Raw genomic sequence first — 27,678 nt, forward strand, 5'->3', positions numbered from 1 at the left:
CCAGAAAGGCACTCCATGTGGGACGAGGGTGTTGCTCAGTGCACTTGCCTAGCATGTAGGATGCTGTGGGGTCAATAACCAGCAGCAAGACAAAAGCTCTCAATTGCCTCAACCCATGTAGTCTACTAAGTTTTAAGCCCTTCACAAGGCCTTTCACAAGGCTCTTCACAAGGTTAGTCAATACAGTGTACCATGGCTGTAAGTAAAAATTCTGCCCTTCCTTGATTTAAGAGAACAGCTGAGCTACTTTCTTCAACATCCCATGGCCATCCTTTAAGCTTTGGAGATTTCCACCAGCTGTGGATGATCCCATTTACTATCATGGCTTCCACTACAGGCTAATGATTTCCAAGTCTGTCTACAATTTTGCCTCTTTTTTGAACTCCACAGCCAGTATCTGGTTACTAACTAGAAGTTCTACCAGGGTGATGTGCGGATGTATCAAATGTAACCTGTCCAAACAAATCCCACTTAACGCCCAGCTCAATGAAAGGACCATCTGCCAGATGTGCCTGCCCTTCCCACTCCTTATATCTAGTCCACAGCTCTGCATCTTACCTGCCCTTGTCTCTCGATAATCACTAACTGGAGCCCTTGTAATTCTAAGACTTTTTAAAAATCTTTCCATGTGGTCTACTTCCTGCTCCATACCATTTCCTAATGCACTCAGAGGGAGAATGCCACCATAGAAAAATGGTGGTTGTAGTTGTTCTCAGTTGCCTCATGGTGAGATCTACATCCCTTAATCAACAGGGAGTCTTTTGCATTTTCAACTTCAGTCTTCTGGGATGCTCTACCTGCTACAATATCAAACTACTTAGAAGCCCCCAATGTTCAATATGGAGGGGGACAGTATTTACTTAACCTTTTCTTGCTACCTGGAGTGCTTCTCTACACATTGTCCTCATCCCCAGTGAGTCTAAAGGCCTAGTCATGACCTCCACTCCGAATGTATGATGAGAGAGATGCATCTCAATGACAGTTTACACCCCAGGGGAAGTTCCAGAATCTCCCTCACTGCCAAGAGCTGTAGAGTGAAGGCAATTGCTGCGGTCATGGACTCTTCCAGAAGCATGTTAGTTCCAAGAGAGGCTACAGTGCTGCCAAGTTCTCAGGTTGGCTTTCCTTGGTGGCAGACTTCCAGTTTCCCCTGCTCTGGGTGCCAGCACTGAAAGGGATTCTGATGAGGTTCTAGGTCCTGTCTTAGGGCCAGACTCAAACAGGTGGGTGGCCAAGACAGTTCTCATCACCACTGGCTCATGGCCAGTCTCAGTCCCCCCCCCCAGAAGATGTAGCTTGCATGCTCTCTCCTTCTACCTCCCTCCTTCCCAATTTTTACTACCTCCTCCATCTCCTCCTCCCCTTCCATTTATGCAATTAACCAATATTTGTTTATTGAGAACTATATATTGGGCACTCTATTAAATGCAATCAGCCAAACAAGCAGAAAAAAGACATTGATAATAATCCTGCCCATTTCAGCCTACAGACATTAAATAGAAACAACAAATATTTAATTAATGACAATTATGAATGATAACAAACAATGATGGAAGACTGCAGGGTTCTGTGGAGGAACCAGGCTTTTATTACGTGGGAAGAATGAAATCCTTCAAAAGCATACAGCTCAATTGCTTTTCTTTCTTTCCTTCCTTCGTTCTTCCTTTCTTACCTCCTTCCTCCCTCCCTTTCTCCCTCCCTCCCTTCATTCCTTTCTTTTTGAAATAGTTTTTTGTTGTTTGTGTATATTGTTTCAAGGTCAACCACTTTGAATGGGAAAACCAATTAGGGGGCTCTTCCCTGGGAGAGGCTGACTGTCCCTCTCTCAGTTGTCAGTAGTTGCTTATTGCTCTTTTTCTAGGGGTGGGACACCAGGAGCTTTCTCCCTTTCAACTATTGCCATTGTTCTGGTCTTGTTTAAGCAGGCAGCCAGACTGTTGAGATCTTATAGGTGCAGCTTTCCTGTCATGCCTAGGAGATCCCGTCACGGAGATGGCTTACTTGGCCTCCAGCTCCTGCCATCTTTCTGCTCTTCAGTTGCTTTTCCGAAGCTCTCGTTTCTTCTGCATTTGGATGCATTTCTAGATAGTAGCAATATTAACTCTTTGTGTGTTGTGTTTGTTCATGCTTTTCCAAGCATGAAAATTCTAGTTTATTATGGATGTCAGGTACATTTGATGTGTGTAAGGCATTCAGTCATTACATAGAATTTCTCATTTTGGGTCACTTCCTCTTCACCCAGTCCAGGTGAGACACTTTTCTCATGGTTACCATAGAACCTCTGGCTTCATTGCTGCATCCAGCCTGGGATCATGTGACTTCAGTGTATTCTATCAGTTACATGCCCCTTATAGACTATTTAAGGTGTATCTGCCAGTCCTCTATACCCCAGAGTTTCCCTTTTGTTCTTTTTTGTAATAAGTATTCTGTGGACTCCCTTTTGGGTGCCACTCATAGGCTTAGATTTTTCAAAACCTACTTTAATTCAGGTTCTTTTTTAAAAAATGAATCTATTTTATTTATTTACATTCCAAATGTTATCCCCCTTCCTGGACCTTCCTCTCTGAGTTCTCCTCTCCCTCCCCTTTGCTTATGAGAGGGTGTTCTCCCACCCAACCACCCATCCCCCCACCTCACACCCACCAGTATCCCCCTTCTCTGGAGCATCAAGTTTCTACAAGATTAGGTACCCTTTCACCTTCTGAAGCCAGACAAGGCAGTTCTTTGCTACATATATGCCAGGGGCCACAAATCAGCCAGCCTATGCTCTTTGGCTGGTGGTTTAGTCTCTGGGAGATCCCAGGGGTCCAGGTTAGTTGACACTTGTTCTTCCTGGGGGGTTGTCACCCCCTTTAATTTCTTCAGTTCTTCCCTTAACTCTTCCACAGGGGTCCCCCAGCTGACTCCAATGGTTGACTGTAAGAATCTGCATTTGTCTCAGAGGACAGCCATGCTAGGTTCCTGTCTGCAAGCACAACACAGCATCAGCAATATTGCCAGGGTTTGGTGCCTATGCATAAGATGGAATCCAAAATGGACCAGTCACTGGGCAGCCTTTCCTTCAGTCTCTGCTCCATTTTTGCCCCTGCATTCCCTTTAGACAGGAACTATTCTGAATCAAAAATTTTGAAGATGGGTGGGTGGCCCCATGCCTTAAATGGGGGCCATATCTATCTACTAAAGGTGGTCTCTTTCCATCTCCCAAATACTTCAACCTCCCAAGTGCCCACTGACCAGAGGTAGTGGAAGAGGATGGTTAATAGGACAAGGAGTATGTGGAACTGTTTAGAAGTCATTCTTTAGGGAGAGGCCAAACACGGATCAGTAGCTGCAGTCCAGTCCAATCAGCAAACACTGAACATGAATCAGTAGCAGTAGTTGAATCCAGAGGAAACCACGAGGCACCGTCTAATCAGCATGAGTCCACAGAAGTGGCAAAAAGCAGCCAGAATACCACCAGAAGTTCCTTGGCACTTTTTTCTCTATGAAGGCACGATGAAGATCAGTGAAGACCTGCAAAGCATTACAAGACAAACCAATGCAAGAGTATTGTTTACTGTCTATTGGGTTCTACTTAGACTTTTTCCAAACATCACATGTCATCTCAAGTGTCTGCCTCAGCAAAACACCCTCTCACATGTCTGCTTCAGCAAAACATTCTCTCATAAGGCAGCTTCTAGAAAAACATCACATGACACAACTGTGTCTCCAGAAGAAACCAGAAATTTCCACTTCATCCCTTCCTCTGCTTGGATTCTCATATCAAAACAGGCTGTTGTTCATGAATGCTTCCCTCACTCAAGTATGGACAAGATTTTCACCTTCTGCAGCTTCTACAAGCCCACACAGGACCACTCCCCTGCCAATCCTCAGATTCTAATCCCCTGTATCTGCTTGCTGTCTGAGTCCCTCTCAGAGTTTTCCAACACTGGCTCAGTTCTCTGTGTTGCCTTCCATGGCCCTCACTCCTTACCACTGATGACATAGGTATACAGTTATTCAGAAATGGAAGGAAAAAGACACACTGATATTCCTAGAGCCTGAAGCCACCATTACTCTCACCTGGGTACCATTGATGTCATCATAATGCTTCACCTTTTCAAATATCTGCTTACCTGTCATGTCTTTATGCCACATTTTTCAACCCTTTCCCTTAGCCTGAACTAAACCAATAGAAGGAAGATGAACAGAATCTGATGATTGTAGAATACCTCATGAAAGCAAAATTGACACATTACAGAAATAAAAGTGGATAATTTCATCTGATGGGCATGGAAATTGAAGAAATGATAACAGAATTTCCCAGCCCTAGGAAAATAGATGCGAATCCAGAAACAAGGGGTGATTAGGACATCAAACAGACAATAGCAAAAAAAGAAATAGAAAGATTAAGCCACTGAAGAAAGAAATCAAAGAGGGTAACCAAAGATGGAAAGACCTCTCATACTGATAGATTGGTAGGATTAACAGCATGCCTAAAACTAATTTGCTAGCTTAATACAATCACCATCAAAACTCCAATGCAATTCTTCACATCAATTGAACTTAAGAAACTGAATAAGAAGAAAACCTAATCAAAACTAGGCTATGTACCTGAAAGGAGAATTCTAAAAAGAAGAAGTGCAAATATCTATCTAATAAGCATTTTAAAAACTACTGAACATCACTAACCACCATGAAAACTCACATTAAAACTACTTAGAGATTCCACCTCATCCCAGTCAGAATAGCTATTATCAGGAAGACAGACAACAAGAAATGTAGGCAAGGATGTCCAAAAAGGAGAAATTTTATCCAATATGGTTGGGACTATAAATTAGAATAGCCACAATCATGTAACCAAGATATTCCTGGACATATCTACAAAGGACTCTGTATCTCAACTCCAGAGACATTTGCACATTTGTGTACATGGCTTTTCTATTAACAACAGCCAGGGTATAGAATCATTCTAGGTATCTATCAACTGAGTGATGGATAATCAAAATGTATATACACAGTAAAATGCATTCAGTTGTAAAGAAAATTATGATTTTAAACTTTTCAGGAAAATGGATGGGACCAGAAAATATTATACTGAGATAAGCAGGCCAGAAAGATAAAATATTAAGTGCTCTTTTTTCATGCATGGATCCTAGCTTCAAATTCTTAGATTTGTATGTTGAACCTGTGTGTGTGTAGAAATCAGGAAGCCAGTGTCTATGAAAGGGGGAGGGGGAGGAGCCGTATTGAGGGAAAAGATATAATGATGAAAGGGGTGATACTAGGGATTAAAGGTTTAAGTGGAGGTTGGGGTAGGGAGCTGGCAGGGAGGAAGTTCTAGATTAACACAAACTAAGGACGCAAGAAAAATCCCAATGGAGAGCCACTACTTCGTAAATTAATTAAAATGTTTAAGAATGGAGTTAGATAATAAATAAGTAAATATGTAAGTAAATAAATAGGAATTTGAATAGATGTGTTCTGTGATGGTGGGATATTGATGCTTCCAGAAGACAAGGGGTAATAAAAACAAATCACAGACATGGGACATATACCTAAAATGTATTGGTCCCTCAAGACCATAAACAATGAAGGCTATTACCATTGCTCTTGGTTGCTTGCTATATCAAAGTGGTAAGATACTGCAGATGTTGGTTATAAAACATGAAAAAGTGGAACTGACCAAGAAATTCTTCCCTGAAGGCTAACTTTCATAGTGCTAGAAGGTGCTAGGCAGGAGGATATGGGGAGGAGGTAGGAGGGGAATGAGAAAACATCAGTACAGTAGTCTAACCAAGGACTGGGTAGTGCATGCTACAATACTGACCTGCCAGTGTGTTCACTGGTGTAATAGGTTCATGACTATTCTGAGGGTAAAAGAATTTCTGCTTTCTGGTGGTTTGAGGGCTGTTCCAAGGAAGAAATTTATGCTTGGTACTGTTAACCTGATCAAAACCCCATGGCTGGAGAGATCATAGGCACTAGGAGTGGACCCACTATTGCCTCGTTAAATGGTAATGTTGTCAAACTGTCTTCTTAAATATTTATATTAATACTCATAGATTTGTGCTACTCTCAACTCTGGTCAGAGAAGCCATTTTTCCCAATGGATAACAATAAAGTGACTCAAAACTGCTTAAAATAATGAGAATAAATGACTGCGTGCTCAGCTCCCATTGCTTACAGAACAACTCAGAAGAGGGTTGGAAAAAAAGTAAGAGCCAGAGGATGATGCCATGTAATATTGAGAAATTCTGTCTTCTGAGCATAGCATGGTTATTGTATGAACTCCCAGCAATGTTTATTGTCTGCATAAGACCTGCACAAGTGTAAGCCAGTTAAAAAGTCCAGAATGGACATGGGAGGGAATAGCAGGGCCCTTAGCTGAGGAGCGCATGGCAGTTGGTGACTGCTTAAGGATGGAGAATTAATTTTCTTTATGGTTGTTGCCACTTATAGGGTGACCATGTTACAGAGGCTAGCACTACAGAATGTGCTTCTGGGAAGCCCTAACTGGACTCATTGGTAATGTTTTTAACTAGACATATATATGGTAGGGTTCACATTGAAGATCCAGGAGGAGTTGAATGGGGGAACTGGAGGTTGATAAGATAGGTTTTTTTTTAAAATAGGGTTTATGAACAACATTTGCAAATGTATTTTTTAGCTCAACGTGTTTCTGAGTTTTGCTAATATGTTCTGCTCTTTATCCTTGTTAATACTTGCATTTGAAAATAAATCTAATCACAAAATAGATGCATTGCAGAATATGGTGGACATTAATCTCAGAAAAAAAGTATATCTTCAGAAGACCCCAGTTCTGGTACTTTCTTATGCTGCAAACCAGTGATATGTGTCCAGACAAACCATCCAGCCACCATTGTTTCCTCATATATAACTAGAGAAAATAATATCTCCAACACAGTTCAAGGTGAAAATTGTAATGTGTATATACAAATCCACTCTGTGCACTCATATTTAAACTACAAAGCACGTGTTGAAAATTCAATGGCTGAAATTTCAAAGGTGTGGCAGTTATTTTAAAGTACACTGACAAGACTAGTCACCAGAGAAACAGCCTGTAAGCAAAATGAAGTGGATGGAGAATTCATGATTAGCAATGGATTTAGTGTGGTTTTGCTGTGAACATACTCCTGGCAACATCCTTAACATCCTCAGCTGTAAAACTCCAGGCACTGAGTCCTGCCAAACATAGAGGGTTCTCCTGGGGTGGGATGATGAAATCCAGGATGTGTCTTTTTGACCTCCCTCATCACCCTCCTCCACCCCCACCTCCTGTCTCCACTCCCAGAATCTACTACCAGCGGAGGCAGAACATACCTCACTCTCCAGCAATGCAGGAAAGTGGAGGAACTGCCTGAGGGCACAAAGGAGCTGAAAGAAGCAAACACTTCTCCCTGCCAATTTCCCCTCCTTACACATTTTGCCAAACCCCAAGTTGCCTCTCCACCTGGTTCTCTCCGCCTGTCAACTTCCTCTCTACCACAAAGCTTTGCCTTTGCAGAAGGAACTCTTTAACACCCAGAGTCTGACCAGATTCCGGTGAAGAAAACTTTAATGGCATCATTCTAGGAAATGTGATAGTGTGTGGAAGCGGCCCCTTTGGAAGGCACTGACAATCTCTTTGTCATCTTGGTTTCGGGTTGTGACTATCATAAAGGGAGCTCCAAGTCTTGAAAGTTCTAGTCAGACCTTCTTTTCTCAGAAGCGTGTGTCATCGGCAGAGATGGCTTAGTTGGTGAATGGGTCCTGAGGCACTGCTGTCTTCTTGCTCATTTCTTGCAGGCAGGAATTTAACTACTGAGAGGGTGCTGAGAGTGGGCTGGGAGAGGGTGTTGCTAGTGTAGTGAGAGCTAGTTAGTACTCCTTTTGGAGGAGGTGAACTACTCTGACATGGACTGTGGTGATGGCTCTACCAATCCGCGGAATATAAGAGTGTCCCGAAACTAGACAGTTTAAATGGGAAAATTGTATGGTGTGAATCATATCTCAGTCAAGCTGTGTTAAAAGAGTGACCACTCACCACATGATTAGAGCGCGCAGCTGAGTCGCAGAGCCACACTAATCGAGTCGATAGAGCATGCACTTGAAGTGACCTTGTCTGAATCAGATGACCAGGCCATCAAGTGACCCAGCCGAGGCATGCTGCGCCTCATTTTTTTTTTCCATTGGGGAAAATAACTGGTTTCTCACCCACTTGGAGAGGGGTTTTGGTCTTGAAAGCAAAGGAAAGTATTTTTGTCGTCATAGCGTTTCTTCTGAGCCCTAAGCTTGTTTTTAGCAGGCAGTGGATTTCACTGTACTGGGAAGGCAGTGATGTTAGCAATGGAAAGGATGAGGAGAAACATTAACCCAGTGGACATTCGATGTCCTCTGCTCAGACAACCATGTTTCAGTCTTTTCATGTTCTTCCTATGAGTAAGGAACAAGATCATTGTTCACTGAGGGAATATGATACCTTCACCCCCATCCCATTGAGCCTGATAGAAAAGCACCCACTAGCTCTCAGTGACACTGACTAGCACCCCCTTACCTTTCACAATGGACTTGCCATCAAATGCCATGCAAATGTACTGTACAGAATCTCTTGCATCAATTTCCATGGGCACTACCTGGGCCAGTCCTCTAGCGCATCTTGCATAATGATTGCAACATCTTCATGCCCTGCCTCTCTTCGTCCCCTCCCAACCTTCTCTCCTACACTGCAGTCACAGGCATCTTGGGGAAAAGCCAACGTCATGCCAGCTGTCTTATACAAATGCCTTCCAGGGCTTCCCTAGACCTCGCCGTGTCCACCCTGGGTCTTCCCCTCCAGCCTTGTCTCTAGCTGCTGCCTGCCTCCTACACACCCTTGGAATATCAGTGCTTTCTCTTTCGGGCTCCATGCGCCCCACCCACTATGTCATTGCTTGCTGCCAAGGCTCGTGCCCAAGCTGCTAACAGGTCTCCCTGGCTTCCGCCATTTCCTCTGTCAATGTACTTCTCACAAAGCAGTTCTCTCTGTTTGCTTTCTTGGAGAATTTCCACAGATCTTCCTTTTCTTCTTTCGGGGACAAAGGCTGTTTTCTCTCGGACATCTTCACTCTCTCACAGAAGCAGCTTCTAGTTTGCAGTCTTACCTGAAGTCCCACAACGCCTATTTTGCTTTCCCAATTTTCGAAAACAAAAGACCAATTCTTAACAGGGTGACATGACCTTCCACAATCCTATCATGCTTAAAGCCCCCTACTGCAAACATCTGAATCACTACAGTTTCTGTATTCATGCCTCCATCCAAACTTGAACTTCCGTGAACCTCCTTCCTTTCTGGAATTTACTACCTTCAGCCTGGCAGAGCCACACCCCTACATCCTTCAAGGCCTAGTTTCAGGTGGTGGAACTGCTTTCAGCAGCTCGCTCCCAGAAGTGGAGAAGCACCATTTTCTGGCTTTCGGCAAGCTCAACATCCCTTGTCCTTGTCTTGCTGCTGCTTTCTGATTTCATTTATCACCAAGGCCAGGGCGCATCTGTATGCCTTGGCTGAGAGATACTTGAGATTTAACCACAAATTCCTGACTGCAACTTCAACCAGAAAGCAGAGATCCTTGGAAACACACACACACTATTAGCCAGGGAAGAGAGTGGGTATGAGAGGAGGGAGAGGCCCAAGCATAGATACACACACTCCCAGATAACTCAAGTGGATTAGAATGCCCCACCCTCCCGTGGTCCTGTGTGTGAATTTAGTTTGGGAGAGAGTTCAGCCCAAAGTACAGGACTGAACAATGAAATCCGGTTCCTTGGCAAAGGACTACATCTGATTCTGAGTGTGTTAGAAAGGTGTTCTGGGCAAGTGTTGCTGCGTGGGCATGTGCTTGGCATGTCTGTGAACATGCATCTGCATGCTTGCTCCTGGAGCTCTGTGAGATGTCATGTACATGAATGGAGAAGTGGGTGGTTGTAGCTCTGCGTGAACAGACATGTGTGCGTCTGGCCCTGGTTAGGGAAGTAGTCAATGTAGCTGTGTGCGCATGTGTCGTTGGGGGAGGGAGGGGCTTTACTAGAGAGGAAGCTGGGTCAGTGCTGGCATTCACACATGCCCAGGCATGGCTAGAAACAGGTTAGGCAAGCCTGGCAGAAGGGTATTTGTATTGAAGTTTTCAGGAGCTCCTGGGAGATAATTTATCCTAAAGGGAGAAAGAGACAGGTATACACACTTGGCCCAGGAAGAAAGGTTTTGTCACTACAGGAAGGAGAGGCCTTGCTGAGCAGAGGCTAGTGTGTTTTTCCCTTGAATTTCTCTCTTGAAATAGTCTCATAGGTTCGGTATCTTGGCCTTATGGGTCCAAAAGAAGTTGTTAATGGAAAAGAGGGCTTTTTTGCTGCATAAGCATATACATGTCTGTTTTGAGCCTCATAATTTTCTGTCAACAAATCCCCAGCCCTGCGTTGTTGGAGATTCTATGCTAGGGGCTAGGGAGACTACCAAGAGTAAAGTGATGGAACTCCCATTGTGGTGTGGATTTTAAAAGGGTCACATTGTTTCAGGGCATCACACTAAAGAGGCAGAGTCAATGCTAATCTAAATGGTACCTATGATACCTGTTCTAGGTATCCCCAAAGCTTAGCTGGGGCAATGCCTTTAAGGTAGGGGAACTTAAAATGAGCAGCCATCACTTCCTCTGGGACAGATTCAACATTGCATGTATACTACACGGCAAAGAAACCCTGGCTGGATTTCAGTTTCATTATTTTCTCAGCTAACTTTGTCTTGTGCATTGTGTACCCTTGACAATTGTCCTCGGCTACAGGCTGCAAGGCTTCAAGGCGTATTTTCTCTGAGCACAGGTTAGTTCACAATAACCAACCTTCTTTTATCATATCTAGAAAAAAGCTATTACCAGGAGCATAGGAGTGGCTGTGATCTCCACTGTGAACTACAGAAGCCAGTAGAAGCAGCTGATTCTCAATGTAGCACAATCTTTTCCAAATGCAGCATTATACAAGTGTCAGCTATGTCCGGGAAATATAGCTATGCTTAGATCACACAACAGCCCTCAGAGGACATAAGCTGGACCAGAAGAATAGGAAAAAGAGAAGACACAAAAGCAATGTACAAACGAATTGTCAGTATTTATTCATGAGCACACATGAGATTACCCCTAAAAGCGTCCAGAAAAAAAGTTCCTGCTGGGAGTCTCCCTTCAGTGAGCCGAGAGGAAGCAAAGGGCCAACAAAGCATTGCACATCCACAGAAGAATGGCATGCATGTCCCAGGGCTCCTCTCCACATTTCATAGGAAGGGGCAAATCCAGCATGTGGAGACAGAACTTCTTAGGTTCTTCACGGGCAGGAGGTGCTTGTTTGTGTTCTAACACGAGTAAAAGAAAATCTGTTGTTTTATGCTAGGCAGAAAGGGCTTTCTGGTATATTAGTTGGATCATCGAAATTAGGCCCCCAGGATTCCCAGTGGTACTGAATTGCAACAGAAGAGTATATTGAAATCTACAATCTTGGGACTTGCCCTCAATGTATGTGCCTTCGGCCTACTGGAGTGGCTTGAATGAAAAATGTCCCCCAATTAGCATCTCCAGCAGTTGACCACTTGGTCACCAGTTGGTGTCATTTCCAGGGGAGGGAATGCAGCTTGTTGGAGGAAGCATGGGTGGGTACACTTGGAGATTAAAGGACTCATGCCATTTCCAGTTTGCTGGCTCCACTTCCTTGTTGTACTTCAAGCTGTGAGTTGCTGGCTTTCTGTTGTTGCTCCCATGCCTGCTGCTTGGTGCTATGCCTTCTGCCATCATATACTCTCACTCTTCTGGAATTGCGAGCCAAAATAAAGTCTTTCTTCCATAGGTAGCCTTGGTCAGGGTGTTTAATCACAGCACCAGAAAAGTAACTAATCCACCCACCAGTTAAGTATTGTTCTAAGAAGTCACTGTTATCCCTAATAGTGTTTTTTTTTTTTTAACATCATTTGCTCTGATTAGGAAATAAGTCAGATGGATTTTTTGTTGTATGCACAATCTAGAGCATATATGTGCACATATATCCATATATGTTCATTTACCCTATACAAATAATAAACACTCCTCCCTATATGCCTTCAAAGTAGAAGGGATAGTGTTCAGGAAGTAGAAGGGGAAGGAAACAGAAGAGGGTGATGGGGAGTGAATTTAGTCAAAATACATAATATACTTGAACAAAAAGTCATAAATTCTATTGCTTTATACAACAAATATACACTAATAAAATATTTTTCAAAAGCATAGTTAGAAAAAGCATGTAAAAATTTAAACATTTTTTCAGACCCATATTATTAAATAGTCCTTTATTGTTGGACTAAGTTCCATTCAGTATATAGTCCTACCAGGAAAATATGAATACTGTTTTCAGTACATACCTACTAACAGCGAGGATTGCCTTTCAACTATTTTTGTTAATTTAGTTATCAAAAGGATGTTTTCATTTCAGACAGTACATACATACATATTTAAACAGTTCCTACCCAAGAAAACAATTTAAATTGCTACATAAAGCATATATAATCACATATATGTTTACATATAAAACTGCATATACTATATAATTATTAATATATATGCACACATAGAGATAATCTTTTTAGATTGTATAACATTTATTTATTTAATGTATTTATTTAGTGTATATGTGTGTATATTTGTATGTGAAGTCTATGATGCATGTGTGGAGTTCATAGAACAACTTGAAGCCATGGCTTTAAGGTTCCAGGGATAAAATTCAGGTCAACCATCTTAGTGGCAGTGCCTGTATCTGATGAGCCATCTTGTTGGCTTTTTGTTCCTTTTTAAATAATTTAAATTTTTGCTCATTCACTCGTGTGTGAGAGTGTATGCATGGGAGGGTTCCATGGCTCATGTGTGGAGGTCAGAGGACAGACCCTGGGAGTTGGTTCTCTCCTTCCACCATTTGAGGTTTGGACTTAGGTAGTTAAGCTCAGTAACGAGTGCCTTTGCCCACTGAACCATGTCTGTGGGCCCGAAAATTAAATTGGTAGATTCATTTTTATTGTTTTAAATTATGAGCATTTGTACATGTCTGTGAGGTAGGTATGTGTCCACAGAATTCAGAAGAGGATTTCAGATCCTAGACCGGGGCTTCCATCAGGCATGGGTGCAGGGAACCCAATGTGGCTGCCCTGCATGAGTTGCAGCCATCCGGGACTACTGAGCCACCTCTCCAGAGCTGCAGAATTCCACTTTTAGGTTAGCATACAAACTAGTCATTTTCACTATGACATTTTTGTTTTGTTTTGTTTTTCAAGACAGGGTTTCTCTGTGTAGCCCTGGCTGTCCTGGAACTCACTCTGTAGACTAGGCTGGCCTCGAACTCAGAAATCTGCCTGCTTCTGCCTCCCAAATGCTGGGATTACAGGCTTGCGCCACCACCGCCCAGCCACTATGACATTTTTAGAGACATTATACTTTGTTCTTATCACCTTCTCCCTCCTTACTGGTCAGTCACCCTTCTGTTTGCATGTCACATGTGTATTCCTCCCGATGTACATGACCTCTGTGAGTCTTCTTGAAGGAAAGAAAGCCGTTTTAGCCTGGGGGGTGTAGTTGTGCAAGGGCCCTTCCTTAGTAAGAGGAAGTGATTCACTTGGTTCCATTTCCAGCACTGAGGGACAAAAAAAATCTTGAAAACATAAAAGGAAGAAGAAAGAAAGAAATGGAAGGAAGGAGGGAAGGAAAGAAAGAAAGAAGGAAGGAAGGAAGGAAGAAAGGAAGGAAGGAAGGAAGGAAGGAAGGAAGGAAGGAAGGAAGGAAGGGACCTTTATTTATTTATGCTGAAGCAATACCCAACAGAATGAACATTTTTGTATATAGGTACAGATGAATACTATAAACAGACTGTCCTCTATAGGGTGAGTGATCTCTGCTTCTAGTCCATTGTACCTCTCAGTATTAAAAAGTGGCAAATAAAAAACCATATCAGAAATAGATTTGCTAAAGAGAATGGATGTGTTGGTTTCTAATGCTCCCAAGAAAGCCTCCAAAGAAAAAGGAAGTCTTTTTTTTTTAATTTTTTTTATTCGATATAATTTATTTACATTTCAAATGATTTCCCCTTTTTTAGCCCCCCACTCCCCGAAAGTCCCGTAAGCCCCCTTCTCTTCCCCTGTCCTCCCACCCACCCCTTCCCACTTCCCCGTTCTGAAGTCTTTAACTCTACTTCTATCAATAAAAGGTAGTTTCTTCCTTGACATACACACCTAAAGGAAAACATAAGAGTATTCCTTTGCTCGGGACCAGATTAAGGCACATAGAGATTGGGCTGGGAGGAAGGTGAGGAGGACTAGAATTCATCCTCTTTTTTTCTATGTGGGTTGCAGGGTTGGGGAAGCCTATACTAGCTTCCCTTCCCTTGGGCTACAACTTCTGCACTTCAGGGTGATAGAGGAAAACATATCTATTTTGCCCTAGCTCAGTTCACATCTCTAGGCACAGGGCTAGAAGCAGAGACTAGAAATTGAGCTTGGCTGACTTTCTTTTCTCCACTGGGTGTGCATTTGCATAGTTGGTAGAGTTACTACTTGACACAGTGCCTGTGCTGTCCTGGGTTCAAGCTCTTTCTGTCTCGGCCATCTAATTGTCTGAAACTGCTAGTGTGCACTGCCATGTGCAGCTAGATTTGCACTGATGCGTACTGGGAGGCTGACAGATATCTTGCTGGACTGAAAATAGTGGTTGGCTCTGCTTTACGAGTGTCAATCCATGGAGGGATGGAAGACAGAAGCTTGAGCCTAGAGAGGGTCCTAGACCTCCCCACTTGTCAAGAGTTCAACATGCCCTAGGTCAAAATTACAACACACACCCCTACTCCCACCTAGGCCAGTAGCTTCCTTGTTCTGTACAAAAGTCCTATTCTCATTGTCTGCTAGTTGATATTAATCCGGTGCTTACTCCAATAGGTTGCTCTTCCATGAGACATAGCCCTACAGTGTATCAAAGGCAGCTAAGCAAGTAAATTCAGTGTCTAAATAAGAGACCAGCAAAGACGGGGAAAAGACTTTGAGGACAGAGAGCAAGTATTCAAGAAGCTATAAAGCCATTTGCTATTGGTGGGACAGGGCATCAAGGGTAGAGGGGTAGAAAATGGACAAATCAGCAGAGGACAGATCCTGCCAGGAAGTTTGAACCAAATTTGATACTGATAAGCAAGCAGCCTCCAGGGAGCTCTTGACCTGGGGAAATCAGGCCAGAGTTGTATGTACATTTGTAAAAGATTAGTCTGGTTGCCTCACAGAAAGGATTACAACATATCAAGAGGGAAAGCAAGGGTGCTTGCAGGTGAAGGGGTATAAGAGGTGGCTCATGGCTTAAATTCCAGTATTGGTCTAGCTGAGAGAGAAGGACGTAGGGTTCGCAGCTAACCTGGACTCCATGACGAGCCCCTCTACCCACCTTTTTCAAAAGAAGCAGAGACCAAGCAAAGGTACCTCTAGAGGAACCAAACAATCTAGGGTCAATGCACAGACTAAAAGCCACAGCTTTCTCCTTCAACCTTGGGATGGCAAGTATTGTCAGCTTGACTGGATTTAGATTCACCACAGAAACACACCTGGGAGGGTGTGTCTACAGGGCATTTCCAAAGAGCTTTAATTAAGCACAGAAGCCCCCCCCCCCACCAACCCTGAATGCAGGCAGCGCTAGCCTAGGAGCTGGGGTTCAGAACATGGAAAAGAGAAATTAAACTGAGTCCTTGCACTGCCCTATCCCTGCTTTCTTATTGTGGACACAGTGTGAGCCCTGTCTGCCATGCCCACTGCCAGCCTCCCCATCATGAGGACACTGTGAGCAAACATAAGCTCTTCCTTCTTTAAGTTGTTCTGTCACAACAAAGAAACTAACACATCATTGCAGGCCATCATCAACCATTATACCGGGTTTTGTATTGTCTCCATCTGAAATGTATTTAATCATTCAGCACTTATTAAATCGTTAAGTCCTTATCTAATGCCATGCTAGGTTTTAAAAAAAAGGACCCCTTTCTTGTCTCAGAGAAGCTGATGGCCTTGTGGAGCTGCCTGAGGTGTACTCGGGTAAATATGAAATACTGTAGTAAGTACTCACTGTGTACTAGCCAAAAGTACTCTTCAGGAAAGAAGCTGCGGAGAGGGTATTGCATGATACAGGGATAGCTTATGTGAGGACAGGAGAAGTAGCTAAGGTGCCACCCAGGCTTTGGTCCTGAGAGAAGTCATGGAAGTTGAGCTGGGTGGGATGGGTCATTCTGAAATGTAAAAGCTGGATTCCAGAAATACGAACCACAGCTAAGCTGGAGAAAGAGATAGGGACAGAATTGGTGCTCGAGTCGATGACTTAGGCCACTTCAGTGTTTCACCGCCATCTTCTCAAATGGCGTCCAGTTAAAGCACTTGCTCAATGTTGTCTACAGGATTGTAGCAGGCTCTAGTCCAGACTCTTGAAGCCTTGTAACGTCCTCTTCTATCCTGTTGCACTTTGCAGCCAGAGCTGATATCTACTGTCGCTCCCCCGAGCCTCCCAGAGATTCTCGGGGCATCTTTGCTCACCTCTTCACTCAAAGCCACTGGGCATGCCTATGGAAATTCCCAGTTTCATAAACTGCTCTTACCCTTGAAGAAACAACTCACAGTGCAAAGTTCCTTTGACCTTCCCTTGCCCTCAGCTCTCCCCGCCCCCTCCATACACAAAAGCAAATCAAATCCTTTCCCTGGACTCCCTGGCATCTGGTACATCACATTGTCTTCCCAAGATGGTTGTTTGGAAGCCCCTTTGGAATTCCAGGCTTGAATGTAAGCTCTATCAGAACATGCAGCCATATCATGTGCCATTCAACCTCAACTTATACCACCATGTTTCCCATTCTTTGAAGCTCAATGAATGGTAAAGGCACTGATCTTATAGGTCTCTATTTGTCTAAAGTAGCTCAAGTCTATACCCAGCAACTCCACAGTAACAAGCAAATCACTTCTCTGGGCCAGGTTCCCATGCTTAGGTGAAGGTAACTGTTATCTTTAGCCAACTGGAGATATTATAGATCTGTGGCTCAAGAGTTGGCAATGGCTGGGCCACAGCCACCAGAGAGACTCAAGCACATATCAACTGGCCAACAATTAGAATATAAAGCCCAGTATGAATTTTAAATCCCCTCCCTGTGACTTCTGTATGTTTTAGAACTGGAACAAAGTACTAAAAACATGCTTAGAGAGATTTTAGGGAATGATCTTCAATACTTAAAGTTGGGATATTTTTCTAAAGAGAGCCAGCCTGTCCAAAAGAAAGACAATGGGGAACTATACTCCCCCCATCCAATAAAGGATTCAAACTGTCAGGAATATTTCTATTTCTCATCTGTGGAATTCACATCTGCTCACCTTTAAAAAAATCAAGTGCCCATATGATTTTACTCAGAATCATAATTATGAATTTCTTTAGTTACTAGGTCTTCCATTAGTATTTCTCAGAAGGCCTTCATGCAAAGAGGAAATTTCCAATTCCAACCTCAAATATTTTTAAAATTTATTTTTCAAGATAATAATACAATTACATCTGCCCACTTTTAGGTCCTGAGAAGTTTAATCTGAGCTTATATCCTTGCACCCCACCACCCCCAACTTTTAAACACTATCACAGATTGCAGGGGCTTTAAACTAAACCCAGGACATTCTGGGGTGTTCGCTGCACTAGTAAGAGGTACCTGGAAGCTCAGTGAGCAGTTCCTGGAGGACTTTCTGGACATCTGGGAGACTGTTTAGATGGCAGACTGCACAAATCATCAATATTGGAACATATACTTATATTCCCAGACAGCCATAGGCTGCTTGAAGGACAAGCGACAAGCATCAAACTTTCAAAAACTATTGCTGTCAAAGGAGTTGGAGATAGAGTGTTAGTCAGGGCCTGCATCAGGCAAAGGAAAAACAAATCTTGCTTCCAGAAACTACATTACTCATTAAACTGATTCATACAGAAGAGGGAGGGGCTGGTGTCAGTGGAGCGCTGAGTTGTTCAGTTAAATGAAGGTCAAGCTAGTTGACAAACACAAGGAGAACACGGAGGCAGGGACAAGGGAAAAGACAAAGGAGGTGAAGGTGGCCGTCTAGGTGGGAAATCGGTTTATGTTTTAGAGGGAATGTAGAAATTGTTGCCTCATTGTAAGGGAACGATTATTATTATTTGACAATTTGTAGCTCTCAATGTGAATTTTTCTCAGACTTGCCTAAGAAACGAGTGCAAGTCAGGTGCAGAGAGGCTTCTTTGGGATTTATTGGAAAGGAACCCCAAGGATGGGCAACAAATGCTTTCATGATTATACATTTTTTTCAAGAAACAACTGAGAATTTCATATAATGTATTTCGTCCTCACATAACATTTACTCCCCATTCCCATCTCCAACTCCTTCCAGATCTACAGCTACCTCTCTGCCACCTTAAAAAAAAAAAAAAAAAAAAAAAACACGTCAATGCCAATTTGTGCTGCCCATACAATCACGAGTATAGGGCCAACCACTGGAGACTGGTCAGCCTAGATCCATACCCTTAAACCAAACTGACTTTCCCTCCTCCAGAAGCCTAAACTGTCAAGAACTCCTTAGGAAAGGTAGTTTGTGACCTCCCCCTTCCCTTCCACTCCATACTAGAATGTTGCTTGGCTTGAATTTGTTCAGCCGCAGCTTCTGTGCCTTAATGCCAGGTTTGAGTCTGATCCTCACCTACCTTCTGCTCCTGGCGTTTTGTCCACCCCCTCTTCTGAGATGCTTCCTGCGGTGGAATAAAGCCCCACCCACTGTGGCTGAGCACTCCATTGGTCCCTATTTTTTGTACTTTGACCAGTTTTCAGGCTTTTATGCTAACCACTTTCCTCTGAACAAAGAAATGTCTCTGATGAGGTCTGAGAGCTCACTAATCTACAATAGAGAGATGCAAATTTGGAGGAAAGTTTGATACTATGCCCACTTATTTAGCAGAATAATATATATTATTATAATGTATAAGAATATAGTAGTAGGGTCCCCATGGGGCCTGTGAGCTCTCTAAAAATGGGTTCGTAGCCAGATTTACAGTGCCAGACATTTATCTTGTTCTGTGGTGCCTTAAATCCACTGATTATAATTCTGTCCCTTGAATCAGAAGATTTGATCATGGACTTCAGGCTTTTAAATACATTCACATGGTGTCTAACTTTCATCTGCTTCTGCTGTACTGCTCCCTTGGAAGTGATTTTAGAAATCACTATTAGAAACAGAACCCCAAAGCAAAACAAACAAAAAAATCCAGCACTACCAAAGATGAAGAAAAACCATTTCCTGTTATACCCAACTGGTGAGGTACGGAAGCTAGGAAAGGGGAGTCCTAAGAGGCACACATCTATGTACATACAGATTTTTAAAACATTTATTGGATATTCATCACAAACTAGGGCTAAGTACCAAGGATAAACATGTGACTTAGTTAAAGTCTCCAGAGCTCACACTCCAAGGAAACAGCTTAAATTAAAATTCAAAGGTTAAATGATGGTATTTCTGAGTAGGGCAACCTGGGCTATTAAAAGTCTGTGAAAACCATGAAGTGGGGCTCTTTGCTGAAGAAGGATGTGACTACGATCAGCTGCACGTCTGATTTTCCATGCAAACTGTAACTTTAAGCACACAATAGGGGTGGGGGTTGCAGCTGGGCTTTGCTATGGATTCTGGGTACTGTTGCTAAATCAAACTTCAGTTCTTTTGGCACTAACAGGGCTGGATTCTGCCTGGCAGTCAAGGGCTGCCAAATCCTTGATTTAAGACATTGCCTTTCCAATGAAAAATAGCTATAATGAAAATAGCTTGTGTCTTACATAAACTCTTAGCAATATCATATACACATTAAATGAGACCCATAGTACTTTATTGCACATGGACTGTCACAGAGTTAAAACTGCCATTTTTTATTCATCTTGCTTCCTCAAAGTTTCTTTTAAAAAGAAGAAGAAAACGTTAATGTGTGTGTGTGAATGCTTGCCTGAATGTATGTAGACTTCTGGTGCCTACAAACAACAGAAGAGGGTGTAGTATTCCCTCAGACTGAAGCCTTCCCCAGTGAAGTACCCTTTAACTGCTGACACATCTCTCTAGTCCCCACAAGATTTATAATTTTAATAGTACTGGTTTGACTCTACTCAATGATGAATTTGTGTCAAAAAGAATCAAGTTTGTTGGTATTTAGTTTTTCCTTTATGCAGTTAAGTCGTGACATTTCTAAACCTTAGTTTCATCAACTCTAAAACTGTCCTCACTTCAATCCTAAATGTTACAGTTTTAGCTCTCGCCCTTAATATGTTATATCTCTAAGGAACATAAATATTAGATGAAATCTTCTTCTTACGAAAGACTGATGTCTCCGAACCTTATGGAGGAGGTAAAGATGACCTGGGATATAGTCCCCTTTTGATACCTGATGCTACTTCCGGCTCATCTGGCTACTTTTCCGTAGCTTTTTCTTGTACCACCCCATCCTCTTTCTGTTGCTAAGGTTAGAAATGTGGGCCTTACTGGATGAAGGGATTCTATTGCTTTGGGCAGAGAAAGTTGGACAACCCTGAAAGACTGCAGGACCATATCTAATACATCGTATATGGGATGGCTGGACCCCAACACAAGACTGGGGAGTGACAGTAATAGACAAGATATTTCCTGCATGTTTCAACACGGGAATACACATCTGTAATTTCTTCCAAAGTTTCCAAATGGAGTCCACAGGCCTGTCCATTTTAAAAAGTTTATCTTAAGTTTAAGACCTAAGGTTAAAATACCTGCTTGGTTCAAGTTAAAAGCACTGGGCTGGACAATGAATTAACCAACTAGCAAAACCTTCAAATGGATAAGACAATGTGGTAACCAGCATGCACAAGGCTCTAGGTTCAATTCAAAGCATTGTAAATCAAAAGCAAAATGATAATTTGTTTGAAATTTCTTAATTTGATATGTCAACATTTCCTATTGTCCAAAATTATTAATACACAGTTTCCAGTCAACAAATTTTGTATTTTGGCCATTTTCTGCATATGGACTAAGTTATATGCATTTTAAACTAATTAGTATTCATTTCTGAGTTACTCCAATTGACTAAGCATTTTAATTTAGGGCATTCTTTAGTATTCCCCATACAATGTCAAAATAGCAACTAAGAAATCAGGTGAATGAATTTTTAACTTCTATTTGTGTACTATAATATATAATCATGTATTTAATGAGTTCCTGCTTAAAAATTCAAGTTAGCAAATCTAGAACAAGATGCAATATGCCAATAATTAAATAATTAAAGAGACAAGCCTCCATAATACAGATATCTATTTTATTAAAAAAGTTACAAACAGGTGGACTGCAGGGTCATCTTACAAAATGACAAGAATGAAATCTATTGGAAAAATTTACTTTTACAAATCTTCATAGGTAATTGTTCAATGTTTGTACTTGTTATTTGAGATTTTACTGTTCACTGATAAAGTTACAGTACATTAGATCCATGATAATAGGTTACATGATTTTATTTGCAGAGCCCTACTGCAGTGATTTGAACAACTCCTAAACAGATGCCATAATAAAGACAAGACATATATTGCATTTAATATTCATTTCTTATCCTAATAAGCAACATGCAATCTATTGAGGAAGCTAAAATAACTTTTGGTCCCTTTTCTTAAAATGTGCTGGAGAAACCACCTTTCAAATCACTTTCCCCTGATTCCTGTGATCCTAAGTGAATCCGAGTGAAATTTGCTGCTGAGGTCAATGACAATGAACACTGTGATAGAGAGAGAGGTGACAGAAGGCGAAGAAGGGAAGGACAGAAGGATATCCATAGGAAAGAAACACTGTATAAAAAAATCAACCTGCACAAAACTGAAGCCATCATGAATTATTTGATTCCTTTAGAATTTCACAGAGCTAATATTGATGAGCCACAACCACTTATGCTACTCTGATATGAGTATTTGGTTTTAAAGTGCAAACTCAAATTAAGTATTAATTTCACGCAGTTTGTAAATAAAGAACAAACATTTCAGTTGCCTCTCACCATCAAACCCCAAATGTAAGAACACGAGCTCGCTTTGAGGGAAGCTGATCAGGAATCAAATGCAACACGATTTAAAAAAAGGAAATCAAAGTTTAATCATTTTTCTACTCATTAATTAATGGCCATGCTGACCAATAAGTCACATGAATGTAGATATCACTTTATTTGAACACCACACACAATACAAATTTAAACTTGCCACACCCTTCCACAAACCATCACTGCATATAATAGAGCTTTTCTTGACAAAGTTATTGAGCTATTATTATAGATCAAAAGCATAGTTTTGGTTTTGTTTTATTTAGAAGCATGTTCAAATGACTAAAGCTGGGCTCCTAAAATCGAGACCTTTGGTGCAGTAGGTGAGCTGCAGTTACTAACTTCTGCAAATTAAAAGCACACAAATAAAACCAAATAAAAACCTCAAAACAAAATACTGTCAAACTTTCACAATTGAAAAATAATTACTAGAAAAAGCACTCGTCATCATGATGTTAAAACTGAACCAAAAGATTACTCATTGTAAGTATTTTTTCTCTTCTATACCTGCGTTATTGGTAAAATGTTCAAGTATTCAGACAAAATGTGCTGATTAGGTAAACAACATGGACGGCAATGGCTATTAGAAAGCACGTTTGCAAAAATAAAACACAGCCAGCCAGAGACTTGGCGCTATTTTCCCTCCTGTTACACAGATTTCTGTCTCTACTACGAACATGCTTCTTGAAAAGTAACTAAAAAGCAGTTGTGATAGTGCAAGAAAACATTAACAAATATTGCTTTAAACTATTATTCAGAAAGACAAATATTAAGAACTAGGAATTGTACACGGTTTTATCTGAATTCAATTTTACATGTGCAGAAGTCTACCAGATGTCAACGACAAGCTGACGGCAAAGCTGAGCTGTCTCTGTTTAGGTATACAATTAATTTACCATGGACACAATATCCCTTTTCAAAGGCATTGCTATGTAGGTCATAACTAAGTTTAGAACTTCACAGAAAGAAAAATGTTACTGCTGCAATTCAATGCTGTAAATGAGATTGACACATGTGAAGGCCTAATGGAATCAAATACTTAACTCTTCCACTTCAAGTAAAGGCTGGACAGTCAGTCAATCTCCTGTATCACTTGTAACCTTCCCAACTCGCTGATTACAAAAACTGCACTTGAAGAAAAGGGATATTCCATCCATACAGGTAAAATGTGATCTTTAGTTTCTTTTACAACACTGCCACACGTAAACTAAGTCTCAAAGTATTAACCAACCATTTAAAGGAGAAAGATTTTACAAATAGGATGAAGCATTGGTACGAGGTAATATACAGAAGTAACCATTTGTTTAAGGCTCAATTTTTTCTCCATTATATCTTTCTTTTAAAAGGCATTGAGTAGGTAATACTGAGTTTGAGTAATAAATACAAGTTGAGAAACTGATTAACGAAATCAACTAACATATTAAAATTAACCCTTTCATATTAGCCATCAATAAGAACTTAAAAAGCTATAAAAGGACGGATTGATAAAGAACAGATTTTTAATGTATGGTAAACGTGCTAAGCATTACTGTTAAGGTCCGTGGATCTTGAGGGCCAAAGACCTTATGCACTTCATTAGATGTATGGCAACATGCTGTGATAGAGACAGGTTTACCAAGGCTCAGTTCTGCAACCCAGGTTGTAAAGTTCTCCAAAGCAGCATCTGTGCAAATTTCCTCTGAGTTTTTATCTGCAAGATAGATCAAAGACATTTCATGAAATCCTAAAAATAAACAGTAGAACATTAAGAAATAATCCAAATGTATGCATGCATACACACACACACACACACACACACATACATATATACATACATATGGATGGATGGATAGATGGATACAGATAGATGGATGGTAGATGTATAGATGGACAACAGACAGATAATAGATGAATAGATGCATACTGCAGGTCACTAGTGTGTGATCAGGGGATCTCAGTGGAATTTCACTGTGTTCTTTCCATCAGTTTCGGTAAAAAAGTAATTTACTGCACAGGTCCAGAAAAGTAGCCAAAAAGCAGAAGGGTAGTAAGGCTGAACTGGAAGGAATACACTATGTCTCTGTTATTACTTGTGTTATAATACTATGATACTTCCCATTTACACATATGTGATATTAAAAACATTCATACTGATTAAAGTGATCTTATGATACAGAAGTTGGGGAAAATGGTGTTTCACTTTGAACTGGATCTGTTTCTATTATAACTGGAAATCCTATTGTAACTTCAATCTCACTATGAGATTTTCCAGAGTTTAGTTTTGTGGGAATGCAGAATTATCCACAGTGTAGACACTGCAGTGCCCTATGCTAATCTGCTCCTTTTTATGGGCATCCTCTCAATCACAAGAACTTCTCCTGTTATAGACTTCTCAGTTTCTATCCTTACAGCTGACAGATTTCTGCCTTCTATCTAATAGTGGGGGAGAAAAATCTTATCATTCAGACAAACATCATGTTCCTCAGCTGTGCTGAGTCACAAATTGGCTTCTAGAGGAATAAAATTGTGTTTGTTGTTTAATATAGAAGATAAAAAAAATGTTATCATATAGCCAGAAACAAAAGAAAAGCAACTGTGAAAGAGTGCCAAGTGAAGCCAGTGTAAGATCTCAATAAGCTCTAGCAATGTCTATAAACACATCATTTTAATTTCATTGGACACTACACTTCTACTCGTATTCTAAGAGCCTGAGAGAGTGTGTTCTCATTAGCTGTAGCATAAACATGATTGCTTTGAAAGAACTTCCCTCTAATCATTACTGAAATCCTGCCACCTAAACATATTACAAAAATCTTCCTCTTTAAAAACTATCATACTGTTTTTGTCTAGTTAAAACTAAGTCTAAAATGTGGAAAGCTAAGTATTAGATTAGAACATGGGTTAAGTCCAAACAAGACCAGTTTCCTTATCATTAAAATAGCAAGAAAATCGCTTCCCTCACTGATATGCTAGCTCTATTATATAAGACATTGTGTGAAAGTACTTCATAAATGAGTATATAATGTCACAAATTGCTTTCATTTCCCTACTTAATGATTTTTAGGCCACTAGGATTATATCATCAATTCTTTAATATCCACACTAAGAATACTCCATATGTAGGGACTTTTCAGGCTTAGCATTTATATACCATTAAACCAAAACAGTATTTTGTTATTTATATCTATAATACTAGAATTTCACTAACTCATATTAGATTAGACTTCCCCAATTAATTTTAAACAGCAAGCTATAAATTCTAATTAGCAATTTCCAAAATAAATATACAAGAGCTTGAATTTTCAGGTATGATTATAACATCCTATTGAATTTATAAAATGTGATGGCTTACTGTAACATCAAGGTGATACAGTACTTACATACTATAAACCAGCTTATTAATCACATTCTACATTAAATAAAGTTACATATCCATCACTTTCTACCCCAAAAACCCTGAGTACCATTTCAGGTGTCCACATGCCTGAAGACGGTACTCCAATAAATTCTGAGTCACACTCAACAAAACAATATTAACATTGATCATACCTTTAAACAAAATAATAAGGGTCACATTTTAAGACAGCAATAAATTAAAATCCTCTGCAGCAATGAATCATGAATGAATTCTTTCATTAATCGAAAAGGACAGTATCTCATATTAGTAATATTCAAGATGGAATGTGTAGATGTCTTTGCTCTACAGTGACAGCAAAATGTTCAGTTTATTAACACCTTCATTCATTTCAAAGAAAACCACTCCAGAATCTTTAAAGGCAGTCAGTCAGCTAAGCACAAATTCATTCTCAGGCTATCAACCTGAGATGCGCTTGTTGCAAAGCCGGGACTTGCTGCTTTCCCGCCGTACACATCATGAGCTAATCCTTACACTGTCAGCCAGCTACCACATCTTAATCCTGGCAGCTTCTACTCAAATTTGAACTAAAGTGTTTGGTTTTTTAATATTTTTCTAATAAAATTATGAGAGTAAAAATTAGAAACAAACTTTCTCTCAGTAAATGAAAAAGGATCTCCCAAGTACTGGTACACAGAAGTACCAAACATAGACCTAAAAGAACAAAGATCAACATTTATGTCAGTCTGCAGAAAATGGGATATTCTTGATCCAGGACAAAACACATCATTTCACGAGGCAGCAGAATGCCTGGGATGTTAACCAAGAACTGTGAGGGGTTTAGCAGTTTACAATTGTCTTTTTCAGCTTTAATAGCTTTTATAATCGTAAACACTATAGTACTTACTATCATAATTTTTAACTTTTTAGAAAATATAGATGTGCGACCACAGTTACTCTTTTCCTTTGTTTTTCTTTTTTTCTAGTTTCAGATATATGAAATTCTGGAGATTTAAGCAAGGAGCAAGTCTAAAAGATGAATTCTCCTTATATTTTTACTTGACATTTTCATATTTGAGCTACATATTAGTATTATTGAAGCTCTATTATATGAAAAGGTAGGGTATTTTGTTGGTGATGTTGTTACCTGTATTGCTTCATTTCCTTACTCTAATTTGTATGAAGCTTATTAAAGGCACTGGAATAGGATGACTAAATCATTAAAAGTACTCATTCTCTCCAATTAAACACAGATAGCCAAAGATGAATCCATGTCAGAAATGTCTTCATGGAGGTAGAACCATGCTGGAAGGGAAGCAGACGTACTCAATGTATATGATGAGCCCAGAGTCAGAAGGAAGGGCTTAGATATTTCTCTTATGGCCTAGAGCTAATATTGGCAAATGTTTACCATGATGAATTCAATTCTAACATCTCAATACTGTCACCATGTCCAGTGACATGGTAATAGTGTGTGGCCAATGATGTGATACTAATTGCTAACTTTGAATCAGAGCAAGTAAAATACTGTTCCCCACAACTGTAAGTAGTACTTTCGGGAACTGGTATTCTCAATACTGTGGCTAATCCAAGGCATTTGTGCATATGGTTTTGATTGGATACATTTTCCAACAACTGACAAAACTTCAATTTTTCTTAGTTACATTATCTTCTGACTTGTACAACTCCACTGAGAAGCAATCCCATGAGGAGAATTGTTCCAGTAGTAAGGCTAGAACGCTTCCTCAGTGGCAGTTCTCCAGCTCTATGATGCATTTTTTGTTAATTCTGATGGTTCATTCTAAGCCAGAAGGTAATGGAGTAAAACTGATCAGCTCACATACATTGCATTCTACAATAAAAGCCCAATCTTGAGGTTGGAGGAAACAATTAAAGAGAGAAAAAATACAAGGAGGGAGTCTTTCTACTGAGACATGCCCACACCCAGTGCAGGTCTAATTAGTCCCCCCATCTACTCTGAAGTGTCAAACTGACAACCTTGTAGGGGATAGAGAAGAGCTGATGAGAATCAAGGGTGGTAGGAAAGGCAAGCAGCTCTGTCCATCACTGGCTATAGATCCTCAGGGTTCTCCACTCCAAAGCTTGCTTCTCCCAGTTCAGATCCTCCTCTCCTCTCTGGCACACAATGATAAATAGGGGACTGTGTCTTCACTTAAAGTGCATACTCACTAAGGCAGGAGGAAAGACAGATGCACCTCATACAGTAATGGTTAA

The 27,678-nt window shown here is 40.8% G+C and overlaps 1 protein-coding gene across 1 annotated transcript in view; it reads right to left on the reverse strand.

The window, feature by feature from the left end:
* Positions 1-4,122, reverse strand: part of Frmd7 (FERM domain containing 7) — a 98,207-nt gene extending 94,085 nt beyond the window's left edge. Inside the window, exon 1 of the mRNA XM_052170335.1 lies at positions 4,063-4,122. Coding sequence (XP_052026295.1) covers positions 4,063-4,122 — 60 coding nt within the window. The remainder of the gene's footprint in view (positions 1-4,062) is intronic.
* Between the last annotated feature and the right edge of the window lie 23,556 nt (positions 4,123-27,678).

Source organism: Apodemus sylvaticus, chromosome X, assembly GCF_947179515.1.
Source record: "Apodemus sylvaticus chromosome X, mApoSyl1.1, whole genome shotgun sequence".
Lineage (NCBI taxonomy): Eukaryota > Metazoa > Chordata > Mammalia > Rodentia > Muridae > Apodemus > Apodemus sylvaticus.